The following is a 20,588-nucleotide window of genomic DNA, read 5'->3' on the forward strand; positions in this document are numbered from 1 at the left end:
CTAATAATGTCACATAAAATGGATAATCGATATATAATACTCACAAATAGATAATCACGTTACGTATTATTGAGTATTATTTTTCATTCATTCCCCTGTATGAAATAGCGTCCAGATGATCACTTAACTACTGACAGTAAACCCATAGATACTGTTTCCGTTAACTTGAAATGGAATTTAGTCAACGATCTATATGCTATTACGAGGACACGTGAAAATATGAAGAATGAAACTAAATAAAAGACACAAAGCTTTAAGTGTCTAGAATCTAATACGAACATTTATATGAAAATCTTTCATTTGCAAATTATATCGTTTTAATTCGTGAACGGAAGATTTGTTCCACACTGATAATGCATGTACATTCATATAATTAGCCCTCAGTACAAAAATACAAATTTTTACTGCATATGTTATTGTGATAATCTTAGTTTTGTGATTGTAAAATGCAATTTTGTTGGAGTTGCCATGTAAGCACAAAAGCCAGTGCATGGACATCATTTCTCTAAGTATATTCGATGGACGTTTGAAAGGATCAATTACAATATCTGGGCAATCACATTCGATTATTTTAAACAAGACATTATTGATCTTTGGGTGAAGATAGAATGACCTAATCACATTGCATTCTTAACCTGGGATTGGAGATTCTGATATATTATAGGCCCCATTGCAAAACCTGTTGTCCCGATAAGATCTATTATCAGACCCTTAACATTGGAAATGTAGCTAATTTCCAGATCTCTATACAACGCGAAAACATCATTCTTATCTAATAATAATATCAACACTTATACACCTATAGTCCCAAATATTTGATAATAACTAGAACTCAAATTACAGATAAATATGCAACATAAAAGTCCTATTCCGTCAATTCGCGGTACATTACAATATGAACATTCATTACATTAGTTTGTTTTGCTTGCCTTTGTACAAAAAGTATACACTTCCCATGCTACACGTCAACTGTTAGAAAATAGGAAAACTAAGAAGTCAAAACAGTTCAATGAGGAACCGGAAATGACGTCGTTCTGTACCTATTGCCTACTATTTGCTAATCAGTGCACAACTGGCGCGACGTTTGTTTGTATCTTAATGTATTTTTCATGTGGTATTCGTTTTAAAGACAACTTAATATGCATGTTGCGTGCACTAAGGAACCAGCGGGCTTGTTCCTCTTATATTGATATATACGATTCTTGTTCAAAGTTTAAAGCACTGAAGCAAGCATGCAGTGAACATAGTTTATGTTATATCAATAAGACTATATTTTTATCACTAACATCCTTGTATATCAATCCCACATTCTCTACCTCTTATCACAGTTCTATGAATCACCCACGTTATTATCAATGTAAATTATTTATAATTAATGTATCATTAAAACACAAATATAGAAAGCTTTATGGTACAGCTTTAACCATTGGTTTATGACCAGTAGAAGGTTGCCTTTATCTTGCACATATGAGCCAGGCCACTAATCCCTATAATAGTAAAAATGTGAGGAACAGGGTGCACGCTCTATAGTTATCACTGCCTCTATCAGGATCGAACTCAGGACCTCTGGTAAACAGAAATTTTCTTAGATAGTCGAGCGGTATATTGCGGCTAGTATTGAATATCGACCAGAGTTATATATATGGGTAAAATTTTGCTTCATATTTTTAAACTCTGGACGTGCATTCAAAAAAGGGGAAAGAATCATTTTGATATATATATATAAGTGCATAAAAATCACGGTAAACGTACGCACCAAATGGCATGGTATGTCGTAGTAATAAATGATAATGTATGCAGCTGCGTGCAGTTATTTGAACGTAACTGCAACTGTGCAGCGTATTTAGCAGAGATATATAGCCGATAACATCATTACACTAAATATATGACATTGACGGCAACAGGCATTATTCGTTAGCGCATGAACTACGTTTCCCTTAGTGAAACGTATTTTATTTTTTTTAACTCCAAAATAAGTTTAACGAGTCCCAAAAGCTATTAGCTAAAAGTTAATTCTACTCTTATCAACACTTTCTGAAAATTTTAAACAGATCAATTAAATGTTAATTTCCATAACACGGGTCGTCTATGTTTCCCGATGTAGTCCGAAATACCGCGAAATGAAACATTATCTGTGAACATAGATTAACACAGAGATCATTGCCTTTGTTTGATGTTTTAACTTCATCTTAGGTCACCGATATAGATGATCTGACATAATAATTGTTATTAATTAACTTCTGATATTTGTTTCGGACAAATACGTTGTGGTCCTTTAACATATGTGTGACTGGTGTTGTCATGGTAACAGAGAACGCTGACTCCCCTGGAATACATGGTTCTGTTTGGGGAGTCGTCATACCTTCCAAAATCTTGTTGTATGGTTTTGATGTCGGATTACTTTAAGTATCCGCCGCAAGTATCAGGTATAAGTTATTTCTGGAATGCCTATACTCGGTTCCAGGAACAAAGGCGCCAAGTAGAGAGCGGCAATCTCTCTAATGCTCCGGCTAAGCACTTGCTCGAAGAACACCCAGGAGACGAAGGTGACATTAGAAACTTCAAGTGTGAAGTCATCAAGACCTTCTTCAAGCCTTTCGAACGACAAATTTCAGAGGCAGTCACTATACACGGATCAGTTGCCACAAGCTCCTCGTGATCAATTCTAAGTCAGAATGGGAGCAACTTGCCGTATAGGGAGATTGGTGGACACCAGGAAACCACGGTTGTGAATAGCAATATATGTGTTAAATCTGATTAAAATACATATTCTTATGACCACTCCGGTGAAAAGAGGATCTGACAACGTCCCATGGGGGGGGGGGGGGTGGGGGGGGGGTGGGGGGGTCATGGTTCTGTTCAGGTGAACATTTCGTCCCAGTGTACATGTACGGTCAGCTACATGTATGTTGTCCTCTTGGGGCGAGAAGACTTCGTAACTGTCAAAATTTTGCAGGCAGAAATTTGATTGGCCGTTATTAAGGGTCACATGGACGTTGCCACTTGTGGGATTTTCTCGATCACACGTAATGATAATGGAAACATGTATTTTATTAGATTGAAGAGATAGGCGCTATGTTTACAGCATAGAGTGAGGTACGAGTTGTCTCAAAATAATAACATACCCTTTGACGATTGTCGGACATTTCGACCACAATTCTGATTGCCACCTCGAAAAACTGATACATCCGACGTTTCGACCGTGCATGTGATTGCATATAATATCCCCTTTTGATACGTCAGTGTTATGTTTATGGCTACAGGAGTCTATCTGATAACGTATCTTGTGGTTAAAACCGTTGTTGAAACAGACTGCGGTTGATTTAGTACACATAGCAAACCCCACATTTCGTCTATTGACCATTGATTTCACATTTCCAACGTTTTAAACACAGAAGCTTACATGTACTATTCCTTGTAAATAGGGTCACAAGTTGGTCAATTCATTCCACATCGATCTTTCTATAACTAGAATGATATACCAGACCATCTCTCCGTTTGTCTAAATACTCTAATTGCAAAATATGAATAAATCCCGCGACAATGATGTTATTTTCTCTAAATTCTTAAAGTGGAATTAGTGATTTATAAAAAAAAATATATGACTTCCGTAACTTAGCATAAGCTGGTTTGAATGATGCATCAAATCCAAACTTAATCATCAAATCGTTTGAAAGTTTGAATATGCTTTCTAGATATAGTCGAGGCTAATTTTCAATTCAAATTGATATGCTGGATAGGGTTTTGTTTCCGTTGTTTTGCTTGATACTTATACCAAAGTTTCACATGTCATTATTCAAATTCTGATAGAGATGTTTCTGTACATGTTCTTCGAAGAAAAAATCTATACCATTGATATTTTGAACGACTTTAATTTTTCATCGTTTTTATATTATTAAATATATTACATTTTTTTTTGAATGGCTGTTCTATCCATTGAGGACCAAATGTAGGAGTGGTACAATACCCCACTCCTGCGAGTTTCGGCAGTATTTTTATCAGTAAACACCTACTCTGTACAACATCTGTGTATTCCTCAGAGTTGCTGACGTATCTTTCAGAACAGCGTTAGTAATGGATCAGTGTCCTGTTACAGACTCATTTAAATATTCTCGTTTTAATGGTACATTAACAACAATTCGCCAAAATCTTAGGTGCTAGAAATCCATCGATATGTATTGTTGGTTTGGTGTCGCCCGAGTTTCCTTTGACCTTGACACCACGCTCAGACATAATAAAGGAAATGTATCCTACATTATTTAGACATTAGACACCCCCTGTTGTGATCAGCATGTTCCAGAAGTACGGCCGATCATTTTAATACGATGTCGCGTAATTCTAAAGATCACCTCGCGTTGTAAAAGATATGATACTGGTACATTGTAGGTCGTATGGTGTTTATAATATTTTGTCTGTATTTCTTATATACTAAATATTGGATGATTGATCTATTTGCGTTTGTTTATGGATGTGAGAAATAGGTTCTCTAACTTTTACTCACCATGTTGATTCGGTATATTTTTAGGCCGGTTCCGTTCCTGATTTATGTACACAAACAATCCATTGTTTGATGAGCTGTAAAAAGAGAGTATTTTATTATTAATTTACTGATATCATCAAGAGAAAATAGATATTATACCCCTTAATCTAAATAACAACAGACAGTAGATATTTATATGTAGTGTACAATTAACTTCAGCACTTGATATATAGAACTAGAACAAACAAACATCCCTAGTGTTGCTGAAGCAATGTGTCCCTGCCCTTGACCTTCGCCTAACCTTATTGTAAAAACGGATAACAAAAGCGGGTAAAGGAACTGGCAAATATACAATGTATTATACGAGTTATATTAAAGAACTGGCAAATGAATACTTTTCAAGTTATATTAAAGAACTGGCAAATGAATGCTATATGAGAGTTCTATTGGTCTTGTAGAGAGTATCCAATTCATTTGTGTCCAGTAAACATGTATTTCTAAAAACCGCGAACTAATTTGATGCTTTTTAATCCATGTTTACGTGTTTGCACTTTTGACAACTTGACCTCAGAGACAAATTATAAAATAAACTTCAAAGAACAAGAGAATACAACATATGAGAGACTCCCATAATGTAACCGCATTAGGGTGCACGATTTGTTTTTCACGTGGTGATTTTAATCAAACCGCATACAGGATGTTGTGTAGTACATAGAACCCGCGCCGGTGAACTATTCCCGCCGGACTTCATGAACTGAAATGATCGTCTGGTGAGCCTCAGTATAATTTGAGTGTCTCGCTCAGTAATTAACGGAACAAACAAACATCTATAATTAATTACAATTTCTAATGTGTACAAATATACCTAAAAAGTGTTTCTACAGTGAACATTTCACAGTAAAGTATAGTTATTCTTATCATTATGTATGGTTAAGTGCACAGGGACTTGTAACGTAGGGTTGCGAGAAAGTCTGCTGTGTATAGTACACATGGACTTTTCAATATTATATAGTACATATGTATACACAGCAGACTTTCTTACAACCTACGTTACAAGTCCCTGTGGTTAAGTGTTAACATAGCGACTAACTATGAATACAAAAATCCCCACAGATTATCAGACAAACTAATCATAACTCGAGAAATTGTTCCAGATAGGTTACGCTTTTCAATTATTTTCCAATCGTTACATATGAAATAAATTATTTGATTTCTCAGAAACACGTCCACACTTAGAATAGAACGTCCATCGAATAATTGCCTGGACTTTTGGTACCCGAGGCGCGGTTTTTTTTTTCAACTGTTGTCTGTTTAATAAGCGATGGACTTTTTAACGCGAAAATTTCACAGCGTGTAATATTTGGTGTATGTATACATATATATATGGGACAAGGAAGTAATTCCAACCGTGTGGACAAAACAAAATTGTCAAATTTTTAAGCGATCTGCCCCTTTATCGAGACATACAAAACGAACACGATTACATATTAGGATACGAACATATATATATATATATATACTAAGTTGAAAGGTTTTTATCGCCAAAATGATAATATCGCAAAATCTTTACATTGTATGAAAATTGCGGATTTAAACACTCGCGAGTATATCCACGTTTACAGCATCCTTCAGTAAGGCCGAGATTTTAAGTGAGAAATTGTTTCAGCTGTATCGCATCGAGACACATAACGAAAAACAGAAGTCTTCCATAACGCATCGCTATGTACGTATATAGGCATCGCTTACAGAAGTGTCCTAAACCCGAACCAAATAAGTATATTTTACACTCATTCCGATTTCACTTGGAACCTGTACTATAATTTTATAAATTCAATTAATAAAACCATTAATCTGTAGAATATCGTATTAATTAATGAAGCTATAGATTCTTTAACACATGCTACACATCACTGCATCACATTTCTGTAGTGTACTGGGTTACTTATTTTTGTCCTGCTAAATACTTAGCTCTACACATCCAATTCCAAACCAGCAAGGCTTCTTGGTGCATACCTCGAGCTTTGTTTGCTCAAATTTTCATGAAATAAATTCTAACTAAAATAAAGTGTACATGTATCAGTTACTATAACTCTAAATGTATTTACCTTGTATTTAATCTTTGTATATCAGTTTTTGAGGAATATACGAAATGATGTGTTTGTAAGTTAACGTGGACATAACGTCTAGGAATATAGATTAACTTCAGCCTGTATACCGACATTCGACCTATTTTCGCGCACGGTCCAGATTTCGCGTATTTACATGTATGGCTAATATTAGACGATTGTGTAGGGATATATTGGCAGTAAGTCAGAAGAACGGACTTCTATCATACATCTCGAAGTGTTTAACACAAGGAAATTCTGTGATAAAACGCATAGTGCTAAAATTGACTTTGAAACGAAATACGTTTACTCATAAGGCTCTTCTGTAAATATATTTTTAAGCCATCACAATTATATAGAATTCATATTGTTAATATTTTCAATGTATAGAGTTCCGGATTTCCAGCTTTTCTGTACATGTCAATATTGATCAATTCTTTGTCGTATAGGTATAATAACTCAGCTAAGCTGTCCATTATGTTACGTGATACGATTATCATACTAAGCGGCCCGGTCATCTTCCTATTGCCTCAGTCTAATTTGACACCTTAAGATAATTAAGCGACATCTGTCAATCTACAATTCCATTGTCTGTTCATGTATTTAACCATGTAATGTTTTAGTTCAGTTAGTTAGGCCCTAGACTTTGTACGGAAAACATCTGGTATATTCTGGAAACTCCGGATTATCCCTCCGTCAAGTCAAAGTTACCGTTATTAAATTTTAATGTTTAACTTCAAGAATTCTTACGTCATCATTTCAACTCAACAAAACGTGCGGAGTTTCCGTGTGTTAGGTGCCTGCAAAACTTCGTGAACGTAATTTGTATTACTTTGGGGCAAGACATGTGTTTTCAACATGTTGTCCTCAGTGGATAGAAATGGGGGGGTGGGGGGGGGGTTACTTAAAATCACGATTAGTGCTTTTGAAAAATACTTGTTTATTACCGAGGAGAGTGGTGCCGAACACCCATGGGGATTTAATATATTACAGAAGGAAAACAATCAACAAAAATATGCAAGTTGATGGAAACAACATCGATCATTCGTATGTACCTATATGGAATGATTGGCGTTATGATAACAAAAATGGCTGAACTTTTACAAGTCCATCTGTACATCATGGACATACACGGATTACATGAGATGTGTATTTATCGCTTCTAAGAGTTTTATACATGATACGGATTCTATAAGTTTTAAACGCATTGATCTACATCCCATGGATGCGACAATCTAAGTTTTCCTAGAAGCAATGAATAATAAATAAACAAACAAACATGGAGTTGAATAAATAGATGAATGAAAAGATGCAATAGTATGATATCGCTCACAAAAATCAGAATGGAAAATAATCAAAATTACACTAAAATTATAGATTATCAATTTCTTATGAATCTTTTTTCCGTCTACCGTTACTCCGTTAGGTTATGGAATAATTTACCAATCGATGTCAGAGAGCAACCATCTATCAATTGTTTTAAATCTAAAATTCAACAAAACCTTGACGCATTATATTTATTTATATTTACACTTGCTAGGCTTGGTCACTATACGCTAATACTAGCCGATTTTGTTTACCATAACTGCATGGTAACATTGAACTTTGAACTTGCGTAAGGAAATGTTCTGTGCAACGTAAAAGGACTACTTTTTTAAAAAAGAAAACACATGGCTTTGTTTACATTTTGACGCAACATTACGTGTATATTGTTGTTTTTCATAAAATTTTGGAAAAAAGTAAACAATATATACATGTTTTATATTTATATATGATTCAAACAATTTTTAAATTAACAATTGTATAAAGAAACGGAAAAAATATCCCGACCGGGGCGACGTGCTTTCATTTTTGTTAAAAATGATGGGTGTCAAATGTAAACATTACCTCTGTGCCTATGTTCGTCCTACGATCGAGTCTTTGGGGTAGACGGGTGTGAGACCCTGTGATAGAGGTCAGTTATAAACATATCCTCTTGTCTTTGTTCTTTGAGTATTTAATCATGTGTATTATAAAACATGCACCGCTAATAATCCACGTGTTGACAGTTCCGCGTCACCACAAATACATTGCATCCATCGAACACAAGTGAATTTGTTTTATCTATCGATGGCAATATGGATCTAAGCGTAGATTATATAATCACATGGCTCCCAAGGATGTAAAACCGTCAAGTCAGACGACAATTCAAACACATTGAGCTACTTGAAAATCGGTATTCCACAACTTCGGCAAACTCCAGTGTGTAAGCATGCGTCAGCTTCGCCTCGCTGCACAATAACGGTCACAGAGTTCACACATGTGGCCGTGTACAAATTCTTTATGTTATTACGCTATATATTAACTTTTAGCAAAATTGAATATATATTTAAAGTTCTGATCTGATTAAATAAAATTATCTCTGAAATTTACTTTGTTTGTCATGTTTATTTTACACTAAAATATTGAACTTTTTTGTCTTCGCGGATGAATAATTCTACCTTACGTGAAGCGTCATCATTCGCTGTTCAATTGAGTAAGCTCCTCCCACTTTTGACCGACTTTTATTGAATAATTACGTCACTTTCAAATGACGATTTTATTGCATAAAATATAAATATAAAGTCGTGTGAGTGTAAATATAGGGATTGGATTTCGTTTTTATGTTAACCATGCTTGTATGGAGCAATTCCTCTAAGAATATATTCAATATGGGGCGCTAACGCGCCCCATAGAATATATTCTTAGAGGAATTGCTCCATACAAGCATGGTTAACATAAAAACGAAATCCAATCCCTTTATAGTAGGAAACAGAAAGTTTTACATACAAGGTTGCGACATGCTTGTAGCGGTTTAAAATAGGATTTGTTAAATATAATCTATGACCCATCATGTGAATGCGGAAATGAATGTGAAAATGTTTTGCATTATTTTTTAGAATGTATATTATAAAGAAGACAACGATAAATTTTATTTAACAAGATTTCCCGATATTGAAATGTCACAATTAATGTTATTCTTTGTGGTTCTCCAAACCTGTCAGACGAGCAAAACGGTTATATTCTTAAATCCGTACAGACCTATATAGAAAATAGTAATCGGTTCTAAGGTCACTTAAGAATATTTCACTTCAACAGACTTAACCCCGCCCCTTTTCCCCCTTTTTTTCCGTTTTTCTTCCAGGCTTTTCAACTCTCCTCTTCTAAACAAATATCTAACTCTAGACAATCTAATTGGTTATAGTGTATATTATTGTAGATCTGTATATTTACAATGTAATTCTGGGAGAAGACGTTTCTAAGTTGAGATAACTTGTGCCTTATCCCTGTTGTTATGTTGAACAATAAAAGTATGTTTAAAGAAAAAATATCTGCTGTATTTGTCGGTCTGGTGGTTTTTGTGTAGTTTTCGGGCCATTAATTCCCTTTATGGTTATGTAGATTTGGACAAGGGTTTCATTGTGCCTGTCTGGGCGGAGGATAGAAAGGGATACTGTTGTGGAAATTCTCTAGTGATCGTAAGATGTCTATGTACTATACGTACATATATGAGTACATATATAATATATAAATTGTACTTTCTGTACATACTTCGTCTTTACAGCTAGGAGCATATACCTTTAATTGTAGTATGTTATAGATAAGATTTCTGAAATGGCATGAGAGGAAAAAATGATGGTGATAACTTTTTCATAAGATTCAAAATTCTATTTAAAAATGTTATTTACGTACTTACATGTTACGATAATATGTTTATTATTAAATAAGTTTAGTAGTCCTTATTTAGTTACGATAAAAACTGTTTATAATTTGATAGCATCCCATGACTTTACTGATTGTCGTTTAGTTTCAAATAAAATTGATATACTATAATAATTATTATTATTAAATTATCAGAAATTACTATTAAATCTAAATCAGTTATCCCACTCCATCATAGATTTTGATGTATCGTATGCCTCTGGCCTCATCAAGTGGGTCTACTTCATTTTGTTTATAGTATTTTGTTTATAAATTTATATTTTTTTATCTATAGCGATAGCATTTTGAATCTCAGTGGGACTCGGAAGACATTTTTATCGTAGATATACACATAAAACGTATACGTGTATACATACAGACTCCAAAGTAAAAGATAAGAATGTGTCAAAAAGTTGAATTTGATGGACACGTCCGGAGTAAGACAATGCAATCTACCGACGGCGGGGGATAGACCCCCGCAGAACGTGTGAACTCTAAACCAGGCTTAGCTCCCTGGTCACTTCCCGATGTCCAGTAGGATAACCTCTCTCCGGACACATTATGATGGACGGAGGAGAGATAGTACCTCTATATCAATATATGGTCAATCTGCTAGGATAGCTCTACGGAAATAATCCACGTGTAAAAAACGGTTGGAATCCCGCTGGTCAACTGTCTGTGGTCAGTATGAAATGTCTGCTGATCTGAAGACCAGATGGAATGACTTATTTCAGGTGTATTTCCGGTCACCGGGTGGTCAGTTTTAGATGTATGCACATATGACCATCACTAATCGGCCTTTTATGAGTACCGGTTAGCCATGGATTATCATACAGCTGTACTGTCTATATAAAAACTGGGATAATAAGCCAAAACTCACCCGTCCAAATGAAAGAATACGATGATTTTTATGAAGATATAATTTGTTTGTGTAATGTTAATTAATTCAAAACCCAAACATGGACTCCTATGTATGTAGACAGATCCGGGAGACAAGTGACCAATTACCATACGTTACTTATATATGAACCCTATCATCAGAAAATGAGAAATGTACGTTGAACGCTATACAAAAACAGATGTTGAAAAGTAAAATGTTAGATCTTCGGTTGAAATCGACAAATAAACACTGAAGTACTGAAATATTTGGATTACATATTCATGACAAAATACGGATTTGTTATATTTAGAGCCCTTATTGTACCGAGGAATGGACGAGATAATCGTGGAAATAGAAAAGACAATTCGCGAAACATATTTGGATAGCAACGATTTTCGCTCACCTTGAAAATTAGGATTAATGCCTTCCTTTTTGCACTAAATTATATAGGAAGTTATCTGTCTTATAATATAATCACAAATCATTGAACTTTTTATCACATTCTCGGTATATTGCATTCCTTAGCTTAACAGAATTTCAAAAACTCAAGATATATATTTGTCGACTTCAAGAAAAGTTTAGGATTATTGCGAGAACATAGAAAAGTCCGAAAATAAACATTTTCAATGAGTATCAGTATGAACAAGATGATATATCTATAGGTTTTTTGGGGTGTTCATAAGAACTAGTCCCTCGCCTTCCAGAATGACCTTGATCTTCCCTAATTGTTATACCAGTGCTTGACTAATTGGAGGCCGTAGGGTGCACAGACCCCCACAAAATTATTTGATCGGAATGCCTTGATAGATACAGGTTTAAGTAATGATGACAGGCGCACGAGGGGTTAAGATGACCTTGGTTGTATAAGGTCTATAGTTATCATTAAATGGTTTCAAATTCAAGTATTAAAGCTACACCCGTCCGAAAGGTGGCAGGACTAGAACGGCGCGCATCTGTTTTAGACATTAAAATATAAAATTGGTACGTTCTTATTTCTACAGATAAATATAAATATAAATTTCCTTCCATCTTATACGTTCCTGAATATGATAATATACTCTTCTGGGGTTGACCTCTATACTCGACGGAACCTTTCTGTACTGATAAAACACCACATCAGTAGGTCACTATTTACCATCACATAGAAATAAAGACTTGCGTATGTTAACTTTAATTTAAAACTATTTCAGCGCATTCTCCGCCATACGGAAACCGTTTGTCAATGAATTCGACAAAGTCATCAACGCTAGGGAAACATTACTCTTATATGTCACATTCATATTGAAATTGTTGAAACATTGATATTGTCTCCATCTTATTTATCATCACACAAGGACTTTACAAGTACTCTAATTTACTCATAATAAAGACAATTGTTGCCTCTTCCTCACATCCCCACCCCCGGGACTTACCTTGACTGGGCACTGTAGACGTATCCTTCCGTTTCCTCACAGTAAAGACAGATGTAGTCCCCAATACACAGATACTCCCCCATCCCCGGCTTTTCCTGGGTGTATCCGTGTAACTGGAAAAATCAGAACATAACTCAGGTGCGAATTTCACAGGTGTGTCCAAAGGGTACCTCCTCTATATCCAAATTACAAAACATATAAACCATCCAATGTAGGGACGAGTTTGTGTATCCCTGGTTAAGATCACAATGACTATTAAATCCCGTCGTCACGCATCAAGGTACACTGCCTTTGTTTGACGTGTCCATTCAAGCATCCCTTACTTTATAACTAATCATAAATATAAAGTAACAATTGTGTTAAAGCTATCGTACACTGTCGCACTTCGCCGCAATTAATCACTGCAAGTTTATTATCGATATTCCATGTAAATAAAGTACGTCGAGCGGTACACGTACATCAGGTAGGCTCCCGCCTGTAAAATAAGCACTTCTCAACCTGCAATGATTGATATAGTCCTTGGCACGGAGCGGCTTTGATATAACTGGCGCCTGTGATGCAGAGGTGGCAATTCGTTAATAACGGGGAGGGGATGCAAGTCGCCAAGCAACTCCTCAGGGAGGGGGAAGTTTGCCGTGAACAACGCCCCAAGGAGTGGAGGATATACTTGTCATCAAACAACGCCCACAGAGGCAGAGGGTATTTGTCGTAGGGAGGTACTATGGGGTCATTAAACAAAACATCGGGTCAGTGACACTGGGGAGGGGGATATTGGAGGATATTGGACTAAGTATAAAGGAGCAGCATTGTTAAAACGAAAACACAGGTAGGGCTATCGGATACTTAGGCGAGGTATGGAGTAGTAAACATGTAAATAGAATGGGAAGTTCGTCACCTATATGTACCTATAAGTCTAAGGGCTTTTGGTTAATAAAAGATTAATTGATTGAGAAGGTACCAATGTACTTACTGTAATGGTGAGGGCAGTGGTCGAGGGGGTCAATGCAGTTGTCAAACTATTTTACATGCGAGTGCTGGTCTTTCGTAAATATGGGTTCATTAGATTATAGAGATGCTCCACCGCTGACGAATGATATGTTTTCTCCGAATTAGTATTTCTTCAGTTACGAAAGTTACTTACTTTACACCATTACCACCATTGAAATGTTTGAGCTTCTTATTTTAAATCAAGTTAAAAATATTAATAATAATTTAATTATTTCATATGCATTTTGTGTTAGTTAGACACATATAAACACGAATATACATCAGTTATTGTTCAAATGATGGGTGTCGTATTTAACGAAAGATTGCGAATAATAGGCGACAGAAATATGACCGAAATTATTATTTTATTGGTGTCACCAGGGAAGTAGATGACGCTTATAAATCCTTGGTGTTACCAAGGACTTAAGTAAAACTCAATTTCCTACGACAACTTGATTATGTATGTAAAATCACAGCATCGGAGAGGTGTCTCCGTCTGGTCCTTGTAGAGGTCTTAAATTAGCGACAAACTAATTATTTTTCATCAAAAATTCACAAGTTCCGCCTCATTAACTGCATTATATCATTACGGAGCAGACGATAGCCTTACGGATGAGTAGCCGATACTCTTCCTAGATTCCATCACCATGGGCGGTGATTACGCAGCCCACATCTGCTCTACTAATACTTATACATGTAATGACTGGTCGGATATGGTTCTCAGTGTGTTCCTATGGCCAACGTTCACAGAAATCTAGACAGTCTTTTAAACTAACCCAAATTGGCTTTACGAAATGTAACGTCATTTTTGATCGGCTAAGCAAATTCTTCACTTTAGATTTGTCAGCTTACCTCACTGTGATAGTCTGTTGAGTTCCGGAATATAAGTACACTTTTTAAAACGCTTGTCTTTTTTGCGCTTAGTTTGATATGCATATGTAATAACACATTAATATTAAACTTATACTAATTATTTTATAGTATAATCCCAACCTGGGGTATTACTTTGTTCAGGGCCGTACATGCACTATAGTAGGCCATTGCTTGATGACAATCATCCTATAGGTAGTTTCCATTGAAACAATTGTGTCCTTCATTTTGGGAATTTTGGATTTTTAGAGCGCGTTCTAAATACACCTTTAATGACATTTTAATCATATTTTATTTTCCTGATCAGTTTATGTATAAATCAAGGTAACTATCAAGTGAGAAACTAAAGAAGAATTGGAATTGTATTTCCTCTGTTGTAACATGTGTTGTGTACTTTCGGGGTCAGTGGCTGTATATTCACTATACAGGTTGTAACAACGTTTGTGGAGCAATTATTACATGTAATAGTGTATTTGTAGTGTTTCCAGATGTTTTAGCCTCCCTACACACGGCCATCTGTCAAACTTCCATCGCTCTACATCACCCACAAACTCCCCCGTGACCATTAGCTATGTTGGTTTAGCTAGGGTAATGGCGAGGCTACGCCTGGTTTGTAACCACTAGCAATACTCTACTCATTATCAGATCAACCAATGCTTACATGCGAGGTTTGTAACCACTAGCAATACTCTACTCATTATCAGATCAACCAATGCTTACATGCGAGGTTTGTAACCACTAGCAATACTCTACTCATAAGCAGATCAACCAATGCTTACATGCGAGGTTTGTAACCACTAGCAATACTCTACTCATTATCAGATCAACCAATGCTTACATGCGAGGTTTGTAACCACTAGCAATACTCTACTCATTATCAGATCAACCAATGCTTACATGCGAGGTTTGTAACCACTAGCAATACTGTACTCATTATCAGATCAACCAATGCTTACATGCGAGGTTTGTAACCACTAGCAATACTCTACTCATTATCAGATCAACCAATGCTTACATGCGAGGTTTGTAACTACTAGCAATACTTTACTCATTAGCAGACCAACCAATGCTTACATGCGAGGCATCAGACACTTATTGTTTGTGTACTAATGTACGTGTTAAAATTTAGTCTATATGTGTATATTTTCTTTACATTTGCAACTTCCACTGTTAACCATATTCTATTTTTTTTTACAATACAGACATTGGCATGAATCACCATAAAATGCTATTATGATGAAATGTGTCATATCACTCAAAAACGACTATGCTGACCTTTTGAGTAGTTTACATGGCAAAACACCGATTGGTTTATATACTTCAAGAGAGCTATAGTTATACAAAAGGTATTTGTTGGGCTTTATCTATAAAGAAGACGTCAACTCTTTTGAAACGCATGACACTAATATATTTACGATGTACATATACAAAGAAGAAATACTTTACACTTCTGTGTTTTAGCGACGGTCTCATAAGGGGCTGAGTCACAGAAGGACGGGTACATGCAGATATTAATATCATATGAAAAAGTTCACAATATCGAAATGAATCAACACATGTAATTTCACTAAAATCATTGAAAACGACCATTGGAAAGCCATTATTTATATTTAATGCTTTCATATTGATTCCATTTGGGGATACAACACTGTTCTGTATACCTAGGCCTGCATTATCGAATGCCACTATGGTCACATGGAGAGGTATACAAGTATCGACGATAAGGAAAAAGTGGGAAACAGGGACACAGATTGTGATCACTGGCGATTCTGGGGCAGTAGGAAATGTCGACATGGAGACGGAAATGTGATTTATTTAAATTCATAACATGATGAGAATATATCAATACAATAATAATCTAAATGTGTAGATAGAAAAAACAAAAACAAAAAAACAAAAAAAAAACAACAACACTGACACCACATACTTAAGATTTCTCCAGGTAGTTATTGATAAAAATGTAAGTAAATCAAGTATCGAGGCGATGGCAACAGCACCATCAAACATACCAATGAGCAACGAGACTAATGAACAGCTAAGTCTTTCAAAAAAGACAATGGCAATGATTTTATTCTCGTAAACATACGGACAGTTTTTTATATAATCAAAACATGGATATACGTGTAAACAGCATTCACAATTAGTTAGTACAGTACCTGTATATATATAATTCATCTACAATAAATACACTTGGTACGAAGATGGTCAACTAAGTGCATCAAAGAGAAAGGACAATAGTGAGCAGCTAAACAAACAAACACGCATGTTAGAGAACACAATAAATCATGAGCATCCAGCCCATGTATAAAAGAGCACCAAAACGGAATAACCAATTACACTTGTAGATCAAAGAACATCGGAAACACTGAACAACCAAGTAGAACCAAGAGCATCAAAGCTGAACAACCAAGTAGAACCAAGAGCATCAAAGCTGAACAACCAAGTAGAACATGAGCATCAAAGCTGAACAACCAAGTAGAACCAAGAGCATCAAAGCTGAACAACCAAGTAGAACCAAGAGCAACTAAGCTGAACAACCAAGTAGAACCAAGAGCATCAAAGCTGAACAACCAAGTAGAACCAAGACCATCAAAGCTGAACAACCAAGTAGAACCAAGAGCAACTAAGCTGAACAACCAAGTAGAACCAAGACCATCAAAGCTGAACAACCAAGTAGAACCAAGACCATCAAAGCTGAACAACCAAGTAGAACCAAGACCGTCAAAGCTGAACAACCAAGTAGAACCAAGAGCATCAAAGCTGAACAACCAGACATATCATAGAGCACTAGAAATTTAAACAGCCAGGTATACTATAACACCGAATGAACTGAACGGCAAAGCATATAGGATAAGAACACTGAACAACCTGAACTACCAAGCATCATATCATGAAGCGTGTGAGGAATACGCTCTATACATACAAACCAATCATATTCGATTGTATCGATCTACTAGTCTTCCTCAATTTATTTAGAGTAATGTTCCAATTCATTTATATTATCTTTGTGTGTGTTTTCAGTCAACTTTTCTCAGAAACTTAGAAATTAAAAATATATACTATATAAGTCTCTACCCTGTCGGGTTTGTTGACACACAGAGAAAAACTTCCGATCATCAAACCTAATAATTATCTCAGAGAGACAAGGAAGTGATTTACTTATTATATGTACGACTTTATCATGATTTCATGCTATTCTGTGGTGTACAATGACATAAAGGAAGTCGTGAATTCCAAATGGCTTCGACACGTTTTTCTGGTCATATACAATTATGTAGTAACTATAGTGCGTTTGAGATGAATTCAATTTACATACATATTACTTATGTTAATGACGAGGAAACTCGTGGCATATGTATTGCATTGTATATATAAAATCTACTGTAAAATTACATGCATCAACACACAAAGAAAATACACATTCCTGAGGTGTGGACTCCAAAACGCCAAAACGGATTGAAATAAAGTAAAGAAGTCCTACCGTGTATGTGCTGCATTACGTATGTGGAGTTGTGGGAGGCTGTGGTAATATATAGGGGTTTAACTTGACGTTTATGGTATGACGTTATTGCTTCAGGCTTCGGTATCAGTCAGGTCACGACTACTTTGACTATTATATCATTGACAAGTCTTTATTGGAGTTTAAACCTAGTAAAATTTCAGTGTTTGTTCTTATAGTTGCTTAATACAAGTTTGTGTTTATAAAGTGTGTATTTCTCCCGACAAACAATATACGTTCAATCTTATGTTAGGAAGCAGGAAAAAGACTGAGGTTAAACCTTACTAGATCTACTACCGACACTTTAACTAATATCAACAAACAATTGATGTCTATATCACGAGAGCTTGTAAGTCAGTAAACACCGTCTGACACACCCACCACAATAAATGTACCCAAGATAAGCACACACAAACTACAATAGTTATTAATGGACACCACTTACACAGCAAACGATTGTGACTGTACAGTCAACCTGTCCCGAACCTGCGTTAGTGGCTTCTGGGTGGCATGCTTGGGAAGACTCATTGATTTTTAATGAAGTATTTGAGTGAAATTTAATTGCTATGTCTATATCAAATATCATGAAAAAGAAATTCGTTATTTTTAAACCAAAATGAATTTCATATAGAGGTTCTACACAAACTGTAAAGATGTCAATTTCATTGAGGAAGGAACCCGTACCGTTATTGGTACATGTATCCTGGTGTATTGATTTGTGACAATGTAATTATATATTTTGTACTAAGATATCAACCCTACCCATCCAACCACCACATTCAGAACAAAAAAATGACTTAACGACCAGCTTGTCAGATTGATTATTAGTTCTGAAAAATGATTTAACAAATCATACATGGCGTTATCAAACGTTGTGTAGTTTACTCAGCGTCCGATTAACAGACATGGTCATTGAACGTGTTGTGTCTTCTTGTAAAGTGGAATTCTTGCTGTTTTTATCACTGAAGCATGCCGTCGATGACAAAAAGCATCACACTCCATCCGGTCACATTATACTGACAGAATCCAGAGCCTTCCTCCTAGGGGCAAGCGCTCAACCGAAAAGCAAATCGAGGTGGTGTCAAGGAGACGTTAGGAGAAACAGAAAGCAAGGTAGGAAGGAAAAAATATAAGATCCTAAATTAAGTCGCCCTTTTCATGCAATGGTCATCGTATGACAGAAAAATCTTCTTCATTTTGATTTTACAAACAGATAAAAACTTATTTGGTCCATGGAGTGTTTTTAATACCTAATAAATGTTTACAAAATATCCTCAACATAGATTTTACAAAATTTTCCCAACAAATATTTCACAAAATGTCCCCAGCAAAGATTCCTATCCAGTAGTAGCAGAAGCGATAATGACAAAAATGAAAACAACAACCACTACCCCATAGAAATTCAACGGGAAGTGAATGAAAACACTAACACTTTCACGAAGATCTTTTTATCATAGGTATTGAGTAAAAGATCTTGTGGTCGGAAGTGATACAGAGGGTGACGGGTAAAAGTAGCTGCTGTTTTGTACTAGGTGGTAAAACTGCCCACGCCGAGATTAGAGGCAGATTTAATTACATGGCAAGTTTTTATATACATGTTTATGGATGCCATGCAGCAGAGCAGTCTATTTAGTAAACATCATTCTGACAGAATCTACACATCTGATTCAAACAAATTGATTTCATTTTCACTTCACTCCTCTCTTTCAAATTGTGTTTTACGAAATTGACGCCGTGCCAGTTGTGAGTGGGCGTCTACAGCAGTAATATGTATCCCCCTCCCACCCACTCACCTAATGATTACCCCCCCCCCCCCAAAAAAAAAAAAAAAACACAAAAAAAACACTACCTTGATGATACGGGATACCTAATACAGCTAGATATAGTTTTAATCTAATTCCGCCTAATAGTCTGTTAACGCTTTAACTCCCCCTCCCCTACATCACATTGGGCGATATCAATATAGATTTAAGTAATATAGCAAAAACTTTGTAGGATTATCAATAATGTGATGCCGTAACTATGACGGTACAAAACAAGATGGGTTTACTCAAATGACAAAAGCAAGAAAATACAATTTTCCTGCTTTGACCAAGGCGGTATATATGATGTGAAATTCAATTTCAGGAACGACATACGTTTCGCCTTGTTTTAGTGATGTGTAGCAAACATGTAAAATCATCATCTAATTTCAACCTTCATCAGCCTATTTTTTACAAACTCAACATTCTATATAAATAAGTATTATATACAAATTCTAAGAAATTTGGGTCTTCCACTTTACTTAACATTTTCAGAACATTGTATTAATTAAGGAAATACATTAATATAAATTTATTCATTCAAACACTTTTGATTTGCTAATTTTGGAAAATTGTATATGGAATTTCGCTGATCTCTCAAATACTTATATTTTGTATTTCATGTGCACAGTTATCGCATACAGTCAGTACTCTCACTGTCATGGAGTATTAATGTTTATAGTGTCATTATAAGCCTATCAATTTCACGAAGACGAAGATTATTACCGGGTAAGTTTCGCTGCTGGCAAACTTTATATCATAATCAATGTTTAATCATTGCGCCAGCCATTAAAATTGACAATTTATGATTAACACTGACACATAAATCAACG

General features: G+C 35.6%; 1 protein-coding gene across 1 annotated transcript in view; it reads right to left on the reverse strand.

The window, feature by feature from the left end:
- Positions 1-20,588, reverse strand: part of LOC138315908 (inositol 1,4,5-trisphosphate-gated calcium channel ITPR1-like) — a 129,614-nt gene that overhangs the window by 95,318 nt on the left and 13,708 nt on the right. The window contains 2 exon segments of the mRNA XM_069257277.1: positions 4,502-4,575; positions 12,598-12,710. Coding sequence (XP_069113378.1) covers positions 4,502-4,575; positions 12,598-12,710 — 187 coding nt within the window.

This window comes from Argopecten irradians, chromosome 2, assembly GCF_041381155.1.
Source record: "Argopecten irradians isolate NY chromosome 2, Ai_NY, whole genome shotgun sequence".
NCBI classification, from domain to species: Eukaryota; Metazoa; Mollusca; class Bivalvia; order Pectinida; family Pectinidae; genus Argopecten; species Argopecten irradians.